Genomic DNA, 17045 nt, shown 5'->3' with positions numbered 1-17045 from the left:
TTTTATCTCAACATCCCTGACCGCGGATTGGCTGAGGGTGCGCACATTTCATTGCAGCTTGTCAACGCATCTTTCTCAGTCGCCACCGGATGGGAGGAGTGGAAGAGGATAGATGTGTTAGAGTAGGCAGGAGAGAAAGAAAGAAAGAAAGAGCGAGTGGTTAAGAAATAAAGGTGTAGCCTGATCTACCGAGACATTCAAACGAGGGGGGCTTATTTATATTAAGGCTTTTGCTTTTTATTTTCAGCAAGCGAGCGGGGAAATTATTCACTTGTTCCTGACGCGTAAGGCTACCCCTGTACGCCTTTGGGCATCACCGCCGATAAAGGATGATAGGCTTGATTATATAGCGTAAATTAATAGCAAAGTATCCTTGCAATCCACAGTGAAGAAAGATCAGGAGGGCAAACTATGATCCGAGGATGATTTCTGCTAAGAAAACTCCGGAGAAGAGTCGTTATCCTATCCACTATTTGGTGTGGCACAACAAACACCGACAGCTGGAGAAAGAGCTGGCAACGAACGAGCAGGTGAGACAGAGAGGAGCGATCAAACACATCTCTCCTTACAGACATAGGCCCCTGTCTTTATTATAGGCGTTTATATGGGCGTGTAGGTCCCTAGTTTTAATAGGTGGTGGTATAGATGCCATCCATGGAGCACCTCATTTAAGACCTTGGTCAATAATTGGTAATAGCGCAGTTAATTGTTATCTGTAGGGTGGAGGGGAACACTTGTAGACCACATCATCACTGTTGAATTTGCACTATTTTCTCATTGTCATTCATTCTTAAGTCGAAGAATGAGATAACAGACTTGTATTATTTGCTGCATTGAGGCTTAAAATATTCATCCTCCTAGTCATTTCAGTATGCATGGGAAGTTGTGACTGGACTTATTCCTGGAAATATTCCAACTGCAAATGACTGTAATTGCTGACCCGATGGTGTTGCAGTGTTAATGTATGTATGTGCTTTTGTCAGAGTCAGTGCTGCTTTATGCCTGTGTGTAAGCAGCATTATTGCGTGATCTACTCCAAACTGTAGGCTCTCTACCTTCCCACCAGCACCTTAACCATTTGTGAGTGGGTGAGACAATGCAGATGAGCATGTGGGCGAACAGTTGCCAACTGCCACAGTAAATACAGTAATGGAATCATTAGGCATTGTATTAGGTTTTTCAGAGATGATGCTTGTCATAATCAAAAGCATAGAAAATTATTTTCATCCACTGAAAAAGTGGAGTACTTTAGTTTTGGGGCGAGGGAGTCGACAATATGATCAAAATTACACTATTGTGTGTGCGTGAGGGAAAGACGGTGACTGTGCAAGAGCGTGCATGCGTGTGAATTCTGTCTTTTCTGTTTCTTTGCAAATGTACTGAAGCGTTTTGTCATTACATAAGAGATGCTCTGCAGGTTAGCAGTCAAACACATCTTTGAGTGCATGCATCATGCAGCGGTCTCAAGACATCACACTTCCACACACATGTACACACACTTGCCAGGTGCCCACACATATTTTCCTACACCTGCCTACACATGCACACTCTTACCTTGTTGTGGTTATAAAATCATAAGCCTTGAAGTCTTTTCTTTACACAAAAATCCTCAGTAAGTTACCCAAAGGCAGCTATCAGTTGGTTTACCACAATCCCTACATTTACAGTTAGGGAGTGTGGTGGTGACATTTAACATTTAAACCTTGACCATAATTATAACTATTGGGAAATATAACTAATCACACCTCACAGTGACGAGAGACTAAGAATGGACTAAGACCTCTGTATTCAAGTCAGCGTCACAAGCAACATATTGTATTTCATAGAAAGGAGAGCTGGAAATGTATCATGTATGCTTTTAAGACAGCAAAACCATTCAAAGTTGTATCAGGTACACTGCTGGCTCGCTGAATATATAATAAATATAATGTAGAAATAGAATAGATAACTGTTCGTTTGAACAATGGATCAAGGATCTGTCTTTAGCCAGAAGCTACACTAGCGATTTGGCTTGTGTAGTACCATCGACTGGTCAAAATCCATAACAGGTCTTACACTTTTGTTGATGCAGGATGCCTTTAAAACTAGTGACCAATTTCCAAAATGCCTCATCTGCATTTTAAGATTTGTGCAGTCTGGACATTTTGTGTTTTACCAGATGGACGCATACATTTTTCAGAAACATACATATGCATCATCTGTTAGCAAACAGGTCTGAAAGCCACAATCTGTGACGATGCATGCTGAGTTCAAAGATGGCGCTCATTTATGAATGTAGCTTGTATGCCAGTTTTTACTTTTTTTTTCCCCCTTTCCTTTTCTTTTCTTCTTTGTTTGATGTGGCCCATGACACATACATATTAATATCTCATTTCCTGTATTCACAAAGTTTTCTAAGAATTAACTTCCATGAAAGGTGTATTTTCATCTAATCTTTTGAGGTGAGAACTACATCACTATAGTAGTATTTTTAGTTAATACATCTTAACATTCAAAGCATACATCTACCATTGCTTGCACTTGCCTCTTAACATTATGTCCCCACCTCTTAACATCTTCCCATGTACCTATATTTTTGTACCGTGGGTAGTGATGCTGTATTTTATTGGTACAGTATTTTGTATGTACAATAAAACTATATTGTAACTTCTGTGCTGCAATCTTAAACGATACCAAAACATCTATTATTGACAGGGACACGGGTAAATAATATATCAAGTTCTCTAAACCGAAACTTTTGGTCTACACAGATAAAATTAACAGATTAGGCCTCACTACCCTATAATCATTCATTGCTTAGGAACTCTTGTATCTATAAATATTTTATGATGCAAATGCTCTCCTGTTGTTCTTGTGTAGGACAATGACTTATTTTATATTATAATCACAGATCTGTAGGGCAGTCTCTACCAACTACCATGGCAAACAGAGATATATTCTGTAATGTTGTTCACCACAGAATAACCTTTATGAAACATTAAAACTGTGTGACCATAAATCTACACAACATTTAAACCTATGCCTTCTCATATTATCTATTTCAATGACTCCCCTGCCTTCTTCCCTATATTGGATTTCATAGGGACCATATTTTTACGACTTTAAAGCGGTTTATCGCTGTCAACAAAAAAATTGAAATAGAGAGGAGGAAGAAAGAATACAACTTTTTCCATTTTTCACAACAACCATTATTCCTGGCTCTTTTTATTTTTGCTCCAGAGGCACTCACCAAGACCTTAAACCTGTTATCAGTTATCTATGTTGGATGGCAGTTTAGAGCAAGTTAGGGTGAGATGAGGTAGTGAACAGCTTCTTTCTTTGCTTGTTTCCTCTCATTGTTGATGAACTTCTCTTCAACCTTATCCATAACAATAACTATAACCTTTGTGTGTCTTGTTTTTTTTTCCTTTCTGTGTGTGTGTTTGTGCGTAGGTGTATGCACATGGAGGTGTACATCATAGTTTTGCATGTGTTGTACTGTATTACCTAGTTCTTGTTTGCATAGTCAAACATTCAATGTATTTTGTCAGCCACTAAACTAATATGATTTATAATGTAAACACTACATTTGACATAAACCTTCTAGGACAGCATACCATACACACACACACACACACACACACACACACACACACACACACACCATCCAGCCACCAATTTCTGTCAGTCACACATACATGCATGAAAAACGCATGCTGATGACAGGTATCAGGAAGTATTCTGAATAACTGTGGGACTCTCTGGTCACGCATTTTGATAGCACAGGGATTTTTTTATAGCTGCAGGCAAGTGATGAAAGTTGAATGCTGCAGGAATAATGAACAAAGTTGACTGTAATTAAAATGTAAATTTCTCTGCAGCTCCTAAAATGTCCACGCTAGTAAATCAGGGTCCAATGTTACCTTGCCAAGTATGTCCAAGCCCTAGTGGGCCTGTCTGCCGTGCCTAACCAGGACATTGTATCACATGCATTGACTTAGTTTTGGATGCTCATAACTAAAATATTGCTAACATGGAAATCAAGGCCACCAGCCTACATTTCCTACTGACCTACTGTAATAATATCTAGCTAGGTCAACAAAATTAGGGAAAACAAAGAGGTGCAGGCAAAGGATAATGATTTAAAATAGACTTAGGATTAGGAAAAAACCTTGTCTTGTTTATTTATTTGTTTCTATTTGCATTTTGTGTAAGCTTCAAATGGTTGAAACCAACATTAGGTCCTGTTTGTTATCAATAGTATATAATGGTAGTTTTGTAGGAACAGTTTAAACTCTACTTTGTTGAAACACTTAATATTATTCATTAGTCATTTTCACTGTTTACACTGCAGTGTAAACCATTGTGGATTTGGTTACCATCAGGATACTGATGGAATGAAGCCAAGAAGAGGAGACAGGTCCAGCAGATTAAAGCCAGGTCATGCAGCTCGTGACTGCATAGTCCTGTTTATTATAACTATAACTATTCTGATTCTGATTGATGGGAGAGCTGACAGAGAGATTTTACATGCACTTACACTTACTCATAATGAAGTGAGTTCATGATCCACTTTTAAAGAGAGGCTTCTATTGAGCAGCATTGGCTATGAGAAGGAAAAGAGGAAAAGACAACAGGAGCATATAAGATATATGCACAATCTCTCTACCAACAATATATTATTACAGTACAGTGTATTGTGATAGTTGTTATGATAGGCAGTGTTGCATGATAATTGGTTGGTTGGTCTCTGATAAATTCAGTTTCCACTCTGCTGTGAAAAAACAGTTTAATGTCAATGACCTCTATGTTATGCCACAGTAGAATAAAGGTAATCTACAGCTGTCACCATATTGGAGCTTTTTAAAGCCTGACCAGCCTTTAGTGAAATGATGAGAGCATGCATCAAATATCTGGCACTGTTTCTGATCACATTCATATTTCCTCTCCAACATAACAATGCAATGAATGGCTGGTTGATGCGTGGCTGTGTTGAAAGTTTTGGAACATGTCATCCAACACTTCTGGTATTAGACTGTAAAACTATATGTAGAGACTCCTTATGTTTGCCCAATCTTCCATCAGCAGGATGTAATATATTTTTATGAGTGAGTGAGTGAGTGAGTGAGTGAGTGAGTGAGTGAGTGAGTGAGTGAGTGAGTGAGTGAAGGGAGCAGAAATGCTGCCGCAGCAGGTTACAGGGGAATAATTGGTACATTGGATATCAATGTTACGGCGCAAAGCCAGAGGAAACTGAACATAGTTCAGTAACAGGAGGAGGATAACAGGAGGGGTGCATAAATGCCAGAGACGCACAGCTGACCACGGAGATGAGTACACAGTGAGAGAAAAAGATGATAGGAGTAAAGTAGGAGGAATAACAAGAAGTGGGGGATAAAATAAGGGATGAGAGATACATTTTTTTACCTATGTTTACCAGATTCATAAAGCAAGGAGATAACTGACAGCCTGGCAGCCTGGAGGTGAAATAGCGAAAACAAGGTGGCAACATTAACAGATTGAACCATGAAATGGAGATAGAAATAAGGTGGTGAAGGGAGTGAAGACAGAGAAGAGTAGAGAAGAGGAGGTGGAGAAAATAATGACAGAGTTTGACCATGAACAGAGTCCATCTGGATTGCGCACAGACGTAAAAGCACAGTGTGATTGAAAAAGACCAGAGTCATGTAGAGAGTGATGGTCTATCTCAAGACAAAGGCAGGAAATGTCACAAAGATCTCTGTTCTTTTTCTTCGTTGCTGTTTCTTGTTCTCCCTGTGTCTTTGTGTCTGACCCCAGTTCTTTTTTCTTTCTCAGTGCATGGTTTGATTATGATGCCCTCGGCAAGGTGTTAATGTTAAATCTTATGCTGGGTTGCTGGCATGAGGAAACGGAGGCATAAATTAAGGCTCATAGGTTCATTGCCTTCACTCTAGGCCTGAATCTTTATGCCAACCATCTGCTTTCTGCTTGCACCTGTCCACTAGATGCCTTTTTGTTTTCTTTACCCGATTCTCTGTTTTATTTTAATCACATCCACCCACTGTATGAAGTTTTCCTGATTTACTTGTCCTGGTGCCTTCTGTCCCTCCAGTCATCGACATCGAACAATCAACTCTGCCCTCATCCCTCTTACTTTTCTCAGTGTAATGAAACCCAAGTCCGAATCGCAGCGCAGCAAAGCCACAAAGAGATACCATGAGGGCTGGGTTGAGATCAGCTTTAGTTAAGTTGCTAAAAGCTTTTTGCAGAGAGAAAGATGCATAGATTGGTAGCAACATGTAAAAGGAAAGTGATGAAATAAAGGAAAGATGAAGAGAAAGAAGGTAAGATGAGGAATGGAAACAAATGCAATAGGAATCTGAGAGAAGAGATTAAAAGACCTGTGCAAGAAACAAGAGAATGCAAAGCCATAATTAGTCATTCAAGTCCACACTTCTTGCTCTTCCTTCCAAGTATGCCTACTTTAGTGTCCAAGGAAGTAACAGGCATAGTTTTGTTACATGTTTAGGGTCCTTCCCACCACAACTCAATCCCAGTATGGATGATATGACTTAGGTATTTCTGAATATATAAATACCATGTTTGACTAGAAATTCTACACATTGCATTAATCTTTCATGCAGTTTTGTTGGCTAACCAACATCTCGTAACAGGTCGTCATCACCCAGGGTGAGCTCACCATGGGTGCGAATGTCCTGACCTCAGCTTGGAACATTGTCAAAACTTGGAGCATCTTCTGATACTTCTGGTCACGACTTCCATGCAGAGGGCAGTGCTGGAAGAGTCTGGAGGGTCAGATCTCATTACTCTGGTGGAGCTTAATGTGGAAGTCCAAGTCAAGCTCAATAGTTATATGATGGCATGGCACTAAGGATGAATTATTCTAAAATATCCCCTCTATAATGTACGGTCACTGTGGTTGATTCAATATCGGACAATAGGACCCGTTTCTGATGGGGTTTCTTGTCCAGACTTTTTTTCTCACATTGAATTATATAAATATACACGCTAAGCCATCCTGTAAAAAGTCCATGCAGGATACTAAAAGAAATACTGGAAGTTTTGTAAGTCCAAGATTCCGAAAGAACAATGCAGCTTTTTTAGCCCTGGCACAGTGGATAAACTTATAATATGGACTGCATCCCCTCTCCTGTTCATGATTCAAATATGGGTAAGCGAGGCAGCCCTCAAGTGTTGAGGACATTCAGCTCAGACATTGACAGATAGCCTTTTATATTTAAAGATGATGCTCTTCTCTAGCCTCCTTTGCCTGCAGCCTCCACTGTGCAGCAATCTGTTGTACACATGTTGCTGTGTCTGAGCAGCATCGACTAAGATGAAGGTTTGTTCTTCCAATTCTGCGCCCTTGCTTCTCTCATTCAAAAAGTTTGCTTGACTTGTTAAGGTGGGAGAGTCAGCAGCTGTCCCAGGTGGAAGAGTTCAAGTATCTCACAGGGGCAGCTGGTGGCATCAGCTGCAGTAACAATAATGCTATTCTGGACTATGGTAGTAAAGAGGGCATTAAGCCTGAAGGTGAGACTTGTGATTAGCCAGTCGGTTCTTGTCACAGTCCACACCTGTGAAAAATACAGTTCCTGCCATGTTTGCTCAGGTTGAGTGTAGCATTCAGTGGTTTAAATGATCTCCTCTCTTGGAGTAAAATGTTGTTATACTGTCTTATAAATTAGGTTAGCTTGGTGTTCTTTTCCTTTTGATGGTATTGTCAGTATAGGATACCCTAGTTATATGTTACATATACATGCACCCTTTGAAAACAGTTGAGCTTCTTTTGACATTCGTGTGCATATACGATTTTCAGATTTCAGTTCCATACAACTGGGATTTGTTTGACAGATTACAAGGTCTAGTGGTCAAGCGGTTTGCCTTGCTGCCTTACCTTTTGGTGTCAAGGGGAAATGCTAACTAAATCAAGACACTTGAAGATGAAGCAATAAATGAATACATTTAATCAATTACATTTTAAGTCATCATATTCCTTTAATTACTTTATTTAATTAGGTACCAGCACATTTTCCACCAGTAATGTCCCAAAGAGTGACACTCTGATTTCATTAGGAGCCCAGGCTAAGTGCAACGTGCATCTCTTGCCAGACCACTGGGTTTACCTGAAATTGCTACATAATTCACATGCTCACATACATAGACACATTCACACACAGCCACAACCACGAGAAAGAAAATGACATCTGTGGTGTTTCACTCCAATAGGCCAGAGCAATTATGTGTTTATTGTGTATGCAATGTCTGCCTCAATCTAACAAAAGATTTGCTCTCTCCATCTGTGAGAGTGCCTACATCTTTGTGAGTGCAAGGAGTGAGAATGCTCTCACACTGTCGGCCCAAATGCGTCTCTTCCCTTGCATTTTGGTGAGGTCTGTCAGCTCACTGCAACAAACAGGTGTCAGCACCTTTAGATAAACATCTGAGAAACTCTCTCTTCGCTCCTGTTGCCATTCTGACAGGTCCATCAGCATTTCCACCCGTTTGTGCTCTCTCTATCTCTGCCTATGTGATGTTTGCCAGTCTGTCTGTCGAGATCGAGGACGACAGTAAACAGAATAAAGTGCAGTGAAACAGACACATTATATATGCTAGAATGTAGGTCAGCATTTTCTCTTGGTAATTTTGGATTTAGTACATTTGGTCTTATTTCTACATTTTGAGGCGCTTTAATGCACCTGCCTGCCTTGGCTGTGTTAAGATAGGTGTGAGACATATGAGAGTTTTTGTTATTCTTCCATGGGGTTATCATTGCCAATTGTTCCACTCACTCAATCATCTCCGTCGCAGGTTTTGTACTGTCCTTTTATTCCCAAAGCAGTGTCACATTGAGAATGGATCATGGTTTCATGGTGGTGTAGCATTTGTCAAAGTCTCTACTGCATGTGGGATCACAGAGGCGAGAAGGGAGCCAGTAGGGAGGAAAAGTTATTTTTATTCTCCTCCCTCCCAACGCCATCCTCTTCTCATGTGCACAAACATTTTAGGAGAGCTGCTGTATGTGTATATGCACAATTTTGTGTGTTTGTGTGCGTGTGTGGCTTTTGTATGAAAGATTGATGTTGGCCTAAGTACCTGCCAAGCTGCATCAGGCCAGGCACACACTGAGCGAGGGAGAGAGGGGGAGAGAAAGTGGGAGGGAGGGGCAGGGAGAGAAGGAGCAGATGCCACAGATAGAAATGCCTATCAATAATGCAACCTCCACTGAGTTCACAATTGAGTGAGGGAAAGATGGGAAGGCACGAATGAAACTGAGGGAGGAAGGGAGGCAAGCAGACGGAGGGAAGTAGAGGATAACTAGACACAAGTTAGTAGATATGGGTCCAGAAGAGACAAAAAGACAAAGGGAACATGACGATAAAGACGAAATAGAGAGTGAAAGTTTCAGAGGAATAAACTGTGAGGGTGACGAACAAAATCAAAATAGAGCAAGGACAGCGATACAAATGTGTAATGAAAAAAGTTTTTTAAAAAGTGCCGTGGACAAGAAGTTCTATAGAGAAATAAAGGAAGAAGGCATATAAGGATGGAGAGAAGATACATGGAGGCAAGAAAGAGAAAACATGTACAGTGTATAGCATAAATTAACTTATAACTTCTCTTCTTCTGGTTGAACAACAGAACAGACAAAATGCTTTGTAGTGTCCGCATACTAATGACAAACTCATCTGTATTCCTTGAAAAGTAGATGGTTATAACAGCTCTAAAGGAAGTTTCTTAGTAGCAGCAGCCACACAGCTTTTTCTTTCTTTACAATGAATTACTGATAAGGATTATTTGCTATACAGTCGTCCCTCGCTATAACGCGGTTCACTTTTCGTGGACTCGCTGTTTCGTGGATTTTTTTCAGTGTAATTTTGCATGCTTTTTTTTTTTTACAGCGTACTGTACAGTATGAACGCACATTGTGTTCTGCGTCCTAAATTAGCTAAGGGAGTACTGTATGAAATGCGTGTAAAAGGTGTATAAAAGTGTGCGGTTAGGGGTTTTACGGTCTTGTAAAGTAAGTATGTATAATAATTGTAAAACTTACTTCACGGATTTCGTTTATTGTGGGTTATTTTTAGAACGTGTCCCCCGTGATAAACGAGGGACCACTGTACTTAAAAGAAGAGGATAACATTCTAGGAAATACACGTATATGCTTACTTTCTGAAAAAGGTCAGAAGATTGATGCCACTCTTATGTCTTCCACTGAAGCCAGCAACCAGTTAGCATAGCTTAGCATAAAAACTGAATGTCAACTGGTTACCTGGCAACCTCGTGGCGAAGACAAGACCCAATAAAGTGTGTCTGATTTCAGTATTACATGACAAGTCCTTATACGCATCGTACGTATGCGCAACGTATAACATAATATGTCTTACCTCTTCACGTTCTATTGGTAATATTAGTTCATTTTATTGAATCTTTAAACATTATTGATCTATAATTCTGGCTAAATCTTCCACGTTGCACCATAAGCAGTAAAAAAAATAAAAACACAACTTTGTCTTGCCAGAAATGTTCTTCTGTACGTAATGTGTGTTACGTGCCCCACCCTTCATCACAGACTTTATGTCCTCAGTATGCCCTCCATAGTGATTTCATTGTGTTGAGCGAAGAGTGGGCACTATGAGACGAGCAGGAATGACATAATGTCCCTACTGTAACTACCGAACCACACGAGTCAAACAAGGCCAGAGAGACTGCCGTGTGTGTGTGTGTGTGTGTATGTGTGTGTGTGTGTGTGTATGATATGTGGGTGTGTGGGTGTGTGTGTGTGTGTGTGTGTGTGTGTGTGTGTGTGTGTGTGAGAGAGAGAGAGAGAGAGAGAGAGAGAGAGAGAGAGAGAGAGCATTGTTCACATATGAATAAGTAAGTATGTCAGTACGTCTACAGGTCAGTGTGTAGTGGTAGGAGGACATTAGTTCCGGTGGTGCATCCATGTCTGTGTGTGTGAATGAATAGCTTAGCCTGTCGCTGTGTCTCACCACTGCTCACCCACATTTGATCAGTTAAAGTTTGCACCCCCTTTGAGTGTTTGATCTAAACTTCACAGTGTGTCTGTCTGTGTGCTCTGTTCACTCTGACCACAGTCTGTCGCCGTATTCAATTTCTGTCTGTCGCAGATGCAAACTTTGGCCAAATGATCCACCAGCACGTCACTTGAGACTGACTGTTTTCTGCTTGGGCTCTAAGGTGTCATCACAACAAATTTCTCACTTAGTGACTCGTGCCGATTTTGGAAATTTGAAAAACAAGAGGGAGGTGATAATAAAGGAGAGCTGATGATGGCGAGGGTGCTAGATTGAGACCATGATCCAGACTGAGGATGTCTGGCCATGGTGAAGGTGTTGAGAATATGAATGCTGAACAGTGCTCTGACTTTGAATAAGGCTAAAGGAAATTAAGGCCTTGATAAAAAATGACATGTACTCGAGAACATTTCAGGTTTTAATTTGATTCTTACTTGAGTGACTCGCATTGACCACCATGAATAAATAATACTACATGTCTACTTGTTTAATAAAGATGTCCTGCAGGAAAATACATAAGCCAAGATGTGAAGTGAAATGTATCCTATTCTTCTGCTTTTTTTAATCTTATTACCATGATAGAAGCTACATCAGGTGTAGCTGAGGAGATGGGGAAGCAGCCACAGACACTATACTCCAGTGGGTTGTTCTGGTGTTTCCCTGTCAACCCGTGTTATAAATTGAACATACTGTTTTCTGGCAGCATCCTGTACTCTCTCCAACCTGTCTCCTTCTACATCCTCCCTTTTCCTCTATAATCACCCCCCCTGCTATCCTTTCTTGACTTTCCCTCCCTCTCTTTCTGTCTCTGTCCACCTTACCACATGTTTCTGTTTATCCTCGTCCCTTATTAGCGTCCCCCTCCCACTCCACACCCTGCAGCTCCCCTTGTAGATCGTGCCGCATTTCAGCCGCTCACCCTCGGCTCTTGTATCCAGAGTAATTGAATCGAGCACAGCTGCAAAAATAAGCTTAAACTGATCATCCCCAACGTTACAGGCAACCACTTAAAGAGAGAGCGATGGATGAAAGGACAGTTGTAAGACAAACAAAAATGAAAGTCGAGCCAAGTTGCTCGTTTTTTTTCTCATATTTTTTTGTTGTCACCAGCTTTGTTCGGGTCTTTCTCTTTCTCTCTTTTTTCTCCCTGTCATTTGTTTACAACAAAGTTAAGTTTTTTGTTTTTCCAAAATACCATTCCCATATGGGCAGAAAATGTTTTCCAGGACATCCATATAAATATTCAGTTGTTGGTTTTGCTGGCACACTCTCTTTCTCTCATGTTGTTTTAGTGATGGACATGGTAATTTAGTTTTTTTCCTATGACATCGACAGCTCTTCATATTTTGTGCTGCAAAAGCACATGTCGTCCGTCCTTTGAGACCGTGTTTGTGTTAAACATGCGCGCACACACACACAGGCATACACCATGGAAAGTGGCTGTATTTGCATGTTACACCTGGACCCGTAATACAGCACACACAAACGAAGCTGACTGCTCTCTTTCTTCTCCCGTGTTGCTATGACGCTCTCTCTCTCTCTCTTCCCCAGACTCCACGACTCCTGAGGGACTCCCTCGTGTTGTTGTCTCCTTCAGCTCCCCACTTCTAACTCTCTATCTCCTCCTTCTGTTCTCTTTCCTCACCCCTCCTACCCACGTCTTGGTTTGCCATACCCATCACTTTCAACAGCAATCTGTCACTCTCTTCTTTTTTTTTTCTCTTTCTCCATCTTCGCCTGTCGTACATGTTACAGTTGTTGCTGACAGGCAGTTTCACACAATAGGAGTTTCTCTAGCCACATTATTTATGGCTGTCTTTTTCTGTCTCGCTCTTTCTCTTCAGGGTTGCTTTTGAAAGAACAGAGAGCTGTGGATAGGTAGAGATCATACAGAGATAGCACATCCATTAACACACGGAAACCATCACATCATGTTCTTATTATTGAGTAATACTTTCCTAAACTCAATCAAGCAGGTATTTAAATGTTTTCAGAGCACATGTGTATGGCAGCGTTTGTACGCGTGTCTGTACTCGCATTCATACGTTCATCCATGTTTGCACGTATCCCATGTTTTCCTCATTTCCCTTGCAAATACCAGAAACAGACAGCGGCAATAACTGATTGTAACTGAGTTTCCCTAGCTGTGTGTTTTCAGAAGTGTAACAGTTAACCTGTGTTGGACGGTAGCTGCCAGTCATTTTTATTAGGACATCATACGCTGAGCGCAGTAAACATTCAGGGCAACTTCCTTTTTTTTTTTGCTTTGGTCTATTTTTAGTTGCTTGAAAAGTCTTTAATACATTTCCTGTGTTGATTTAGAAAATCATGAGGCCTCTTTGCTGATTTCACCTGCTCAGCTACATTATTGATATATTGCAGATATTATTATATACTGCACACTATAAAAAAAAACATCTGAAACCTTCACAATGTTTTCCAGATAGTTTCATTTTCATTCCTAGAAATAATTCTCCACTCCTTCCTTAAGGTCTTTATTAAAGTGCTGATTCTGAGTCACCCTACACAGAGTCGTTCTTGATCAGAATCTAAGCCCTAAAACAGACAACACTTACCTTGGATCAACCTACATCATGGATCAGCGGCTCCGTTGCTCAGCGGTTCTGCAGACCTGTGATCACTTTTGCAAACACTGCTGATTTTGGAGGAGCACACTGCAGAGGGAGGCAACATGAAAGCAGTGGTGCATTGTGTCGGACAGAGAGGGATGCATTCAATTCAAATGATTTGCGAAGAGACATGATATCTCATCAGATGCACAAGCACTATAGCTCATGTAGTAATGAACAGATTGTAAGTAACTGCTGCTTTACACAGCAACACTTGTAGGATTATCAGTCCTCCTGACCAATAATGACATGGTACTCTGTCTGTCTATATGATACTGTAAAATCTGTGGCAGAGGGTGACAACAACAAGTGACTCATCTCTTCTCAACCTGCCTGCACTAACACTGGTAAATACACAGGAAGCACAACAAGACCTGCAACAGAACAACACTTTCCAACCTTGGTGTTTATTATTATCAGCGTTTATTCACACAAGTCAGCAATGCGTTCTAATTTAAAAGAGTGCTTTTAAAAGCCCTTCTTTAATCAATACAATGTTTTTTTTCTGAGAGTTCGAATGGAAAATTGATACCACTTTCACCCCTGTACACTAAATATGAAGCTATAGTTAAATAAATAAATAAGCTCACTAAGTAACATTTTATTCCTTGCTTGTTAAATCTGTGCAAAAAAGAAATATTTCTTCTGCTCCTGGTAGGTGTATTTTATTTTTCACACTGGACAGAGCTTCCAGTCTTTGCTAACTAACCTAATCACCTGCTGGCTGTAGCTACTAACACTTACACCTACAGAATGTCAAACTATTTGACTTGAAAATGCATGAAGAAAAAGTTCAAAAGCTCAGATTAAGGCATGCAATTAATTACACACCAGAGACATCAATGAATTAGTATTCTGAGCATCTAAAATTATCTATAGTTGTCTACGGTATCAAATGTTTTTTGATACGTCTGAGATGGTTTTAAAACCCACTGCAATTATTCTTTTTAATTTTAGTATATCCGAGCTCTGGTATGATTGATATGACAAATTAACACTAATGTAATATGGCTGACAAATGAGGTCTTGTTGACATGCTTCTAAATACAGAGTGGAGCTGAGTGCTTAAGTGAAGCCTCAAGCATTAATTATGCGTTTTGTTCATCAGTGTCAGCGGCACTGTATTTTTGGTCAAAGAGGCTGTAACTTATATCTTTACTCGATAGCACAGCAGATTTAGAACTATGCTCCTCGTTTACTTAATTTCCCTCTCAGGATTCAAACTGGCAACTGTCTCTGAACGTTAATGTAGCAAGTTTTGAAGAATAGCAGACAGGAGGCTGCTTAAACAGTTCCAGTGTGTTTAAAGCAGAGGATGGTGCTGTCTGTGTTTAGCTAAATCCAATCCGTCCAGACCAGAATATAAGTGGGATACAGGAGTGCAGCACCCAACCATGTTGGGGTGGCGACAGATCAATTAGCACCTGTCCCTGTCTCACTCTCTCAATCTCTCTGTCGTCATCTTCACACTTGCGTCTCTTATTATATTTCCCTGCAGCCTCCCCGTCTCTACATCTGAGCTCAAAGAGCATTACAATGATGCACAATTAACCCCAATTTCCTCTCCTCCTACTTGATTTCATCTCCGTCTGCTTGTCTTCCCTTTTTGCTCCCTTCTCTCCCTTACACTACTGCTTGTTTTATTTTTCTCCTCTTTATTTCTTCTCCTTTATGTTCTTTCTCCTCCTTTTCCTCCATCCAGACTGATTTAGAATCTCTGGACCCTCGTGGCCGGACTCCTCTCCACCTGGCTGTCACGTTGGGCTACCTGGACTGTGCCAGAGTCCTGCTGCAGCAAGGAGCTGACGTTAGCAAGGAGAACCGCAATGGATGGACCGGTGAGTGTGTTTGTGTGTTTGTTTTATGGAGGAAACTGAGTATAGTTTTGTGGTAGCATATGCAATGTGCAGAGGTGGTGTGTTGGGGGTTGGGGTGTTTTCAGATATAGACCTTACATGCAGCATTTTATAAAATAATATATCGTTGTCAAAGTAATTATGACACTGTGGTATAATTATAGTGAACAATGAGACCATGGTGGAGACAATTGGTAGTTTCTATCTCTCACCAGTGGTTAAAACTTATGACCCACATTTCTCATGAGCCCTTTCGTCTCCTTTGGAAGATAAAAATATTATGTATTTCTACTCCGTACAGTTTCTATCATTGCAAATAAACATGAAAGATAACTGCACTACTAAAACTGTGCCCTCCTACCTTAATGTTCCACACAGAAATACAAGAGATTTCACACAATCTGGCCCAGAGTCAACTTATTATAAGTTTATTATTATACTAAATAGCATTAAATATTTATAGGTATCACTTATTAATTAGTAGAAATTACACCATCATAAAAATATAAATATTTACAGAGGAACAAATCAGGAAGTAATTGCTCATTAATAAATAAGTAGTAACATCTATTAAGTAGCTACAGGCATTTGGATATGTGTGTGTACTTTTATTGATGTTTTGTAATTTTGTGATGTGTTTTATTTTATTATAAAATAATATCCCCAGAAAGTCTTCTACTTGTAAAGAACATGTATGCGTGTTTGTAGACCACAAGAGTTTAATATGCCAAGCGTGACCTGTCATTTGTTTTCACCCAGTGACACACCCAATCACAAATGATCTGAAAATGTTTTTCATTGTGCTCTTGGTCACAATATGAAGACACTAATAATACATATGGAATTGTATATCATACACTGTATTTGCAAAATGGCCTACCACAACATTTTCCTGGCTCTCATGATACTGATTTAAAAATACAAACCATTCATGATGCTTTTCCTTCACCACCTGTTTCACAGAGGAACTGTGGCTAGTGCCAGACATCTCTTAGCTGCTGGCAACTGTACTGTGTAAACAGGTCTAGCAATGAGAGACTAATTGAGCATGAAATTAATTCATTTAATTTAACCTTATATTATATTGCTACAACACCTTTTGTTGGGGTCCAATATCCCACCCTCATCCTTGCGTTCCTGCTTTTGCTGTCATCCCAATCTTAACTTGCATGTAATGTGATCCTTTTTTTTGTCTTATGGAAATTGATTAAGCGTGATAAAGAGAAATCTTTAGTTATTGCTATGAATATATCTGTGTTTGCCTGTCATTAAGTAATCCTGTTTTGTTTCTTCTAATCTGATTACTGTGTATTATGGTGCAATAAATTACACTCAAGGGTTTTCTTATCATATTAGAATACAACTACATCTAGATGTTTTACCTGTGTGTATATATATATATATATGACCCACTGCATTAAACATCAGGTAAATATATACAAAATCAAGCGACCTACTTTTAGGTTGATAAATAAATAAATAAATTATGCAACATGTCAGTTACACAATGATGAGCTCTGCTGGAGACTCTCCAATGT

General features: G+C 40.0%; 1 protein-coding gene across 2 annotated transcripts in view; it reads left to right on the top strand.

Moving 5' to 3' along the window:
* Positions 1 to 17045, top strand: part of ankrd13b (ankyrin repeat domain 13B) — a 41203-nt gene that overhangs the window by 964 nt on the left and 23194 nt on the right. Inside the window, exons 2-3 of one of the 2 annotated variants that reach the window (XM_027280448.1) lie at positions 387 to 530; positions 15354 to 15489. In XM_027280448.1, the coding sequence (XP_027136249.1) occupies positions 423 to 530; positions 15354 to 15489 (244 nt within the window). In that variant the 5' untranslated portion in view covers positions 387 to 422. Of the gene's footprint in view, positions 1 to 51; positions 531 to 15353; positions 15490 to 17045 lie in introns of those variants that run through there. The other variant, XM_019256547.2, reaches the window with a different exon arrangement.

Source organism: Larimichthys crocea, chromosome VII (genome assembly GCF_000972845.2).
Source record: "Larimichthys crocea isolate SSNF chromosome VII, L_crocea_2.0, whole genome shotgun sequence".
Classification (NCBI taxonomy): domain Eukaryota; kingdom Metazoa; phylum Chordata; class Actinopteri; family Sciaenidae; genus Larimichthys; species Larimichthys crocea.
This window is presented reverse-complemented; position numbering and strand designations above follow the sequence as displayed.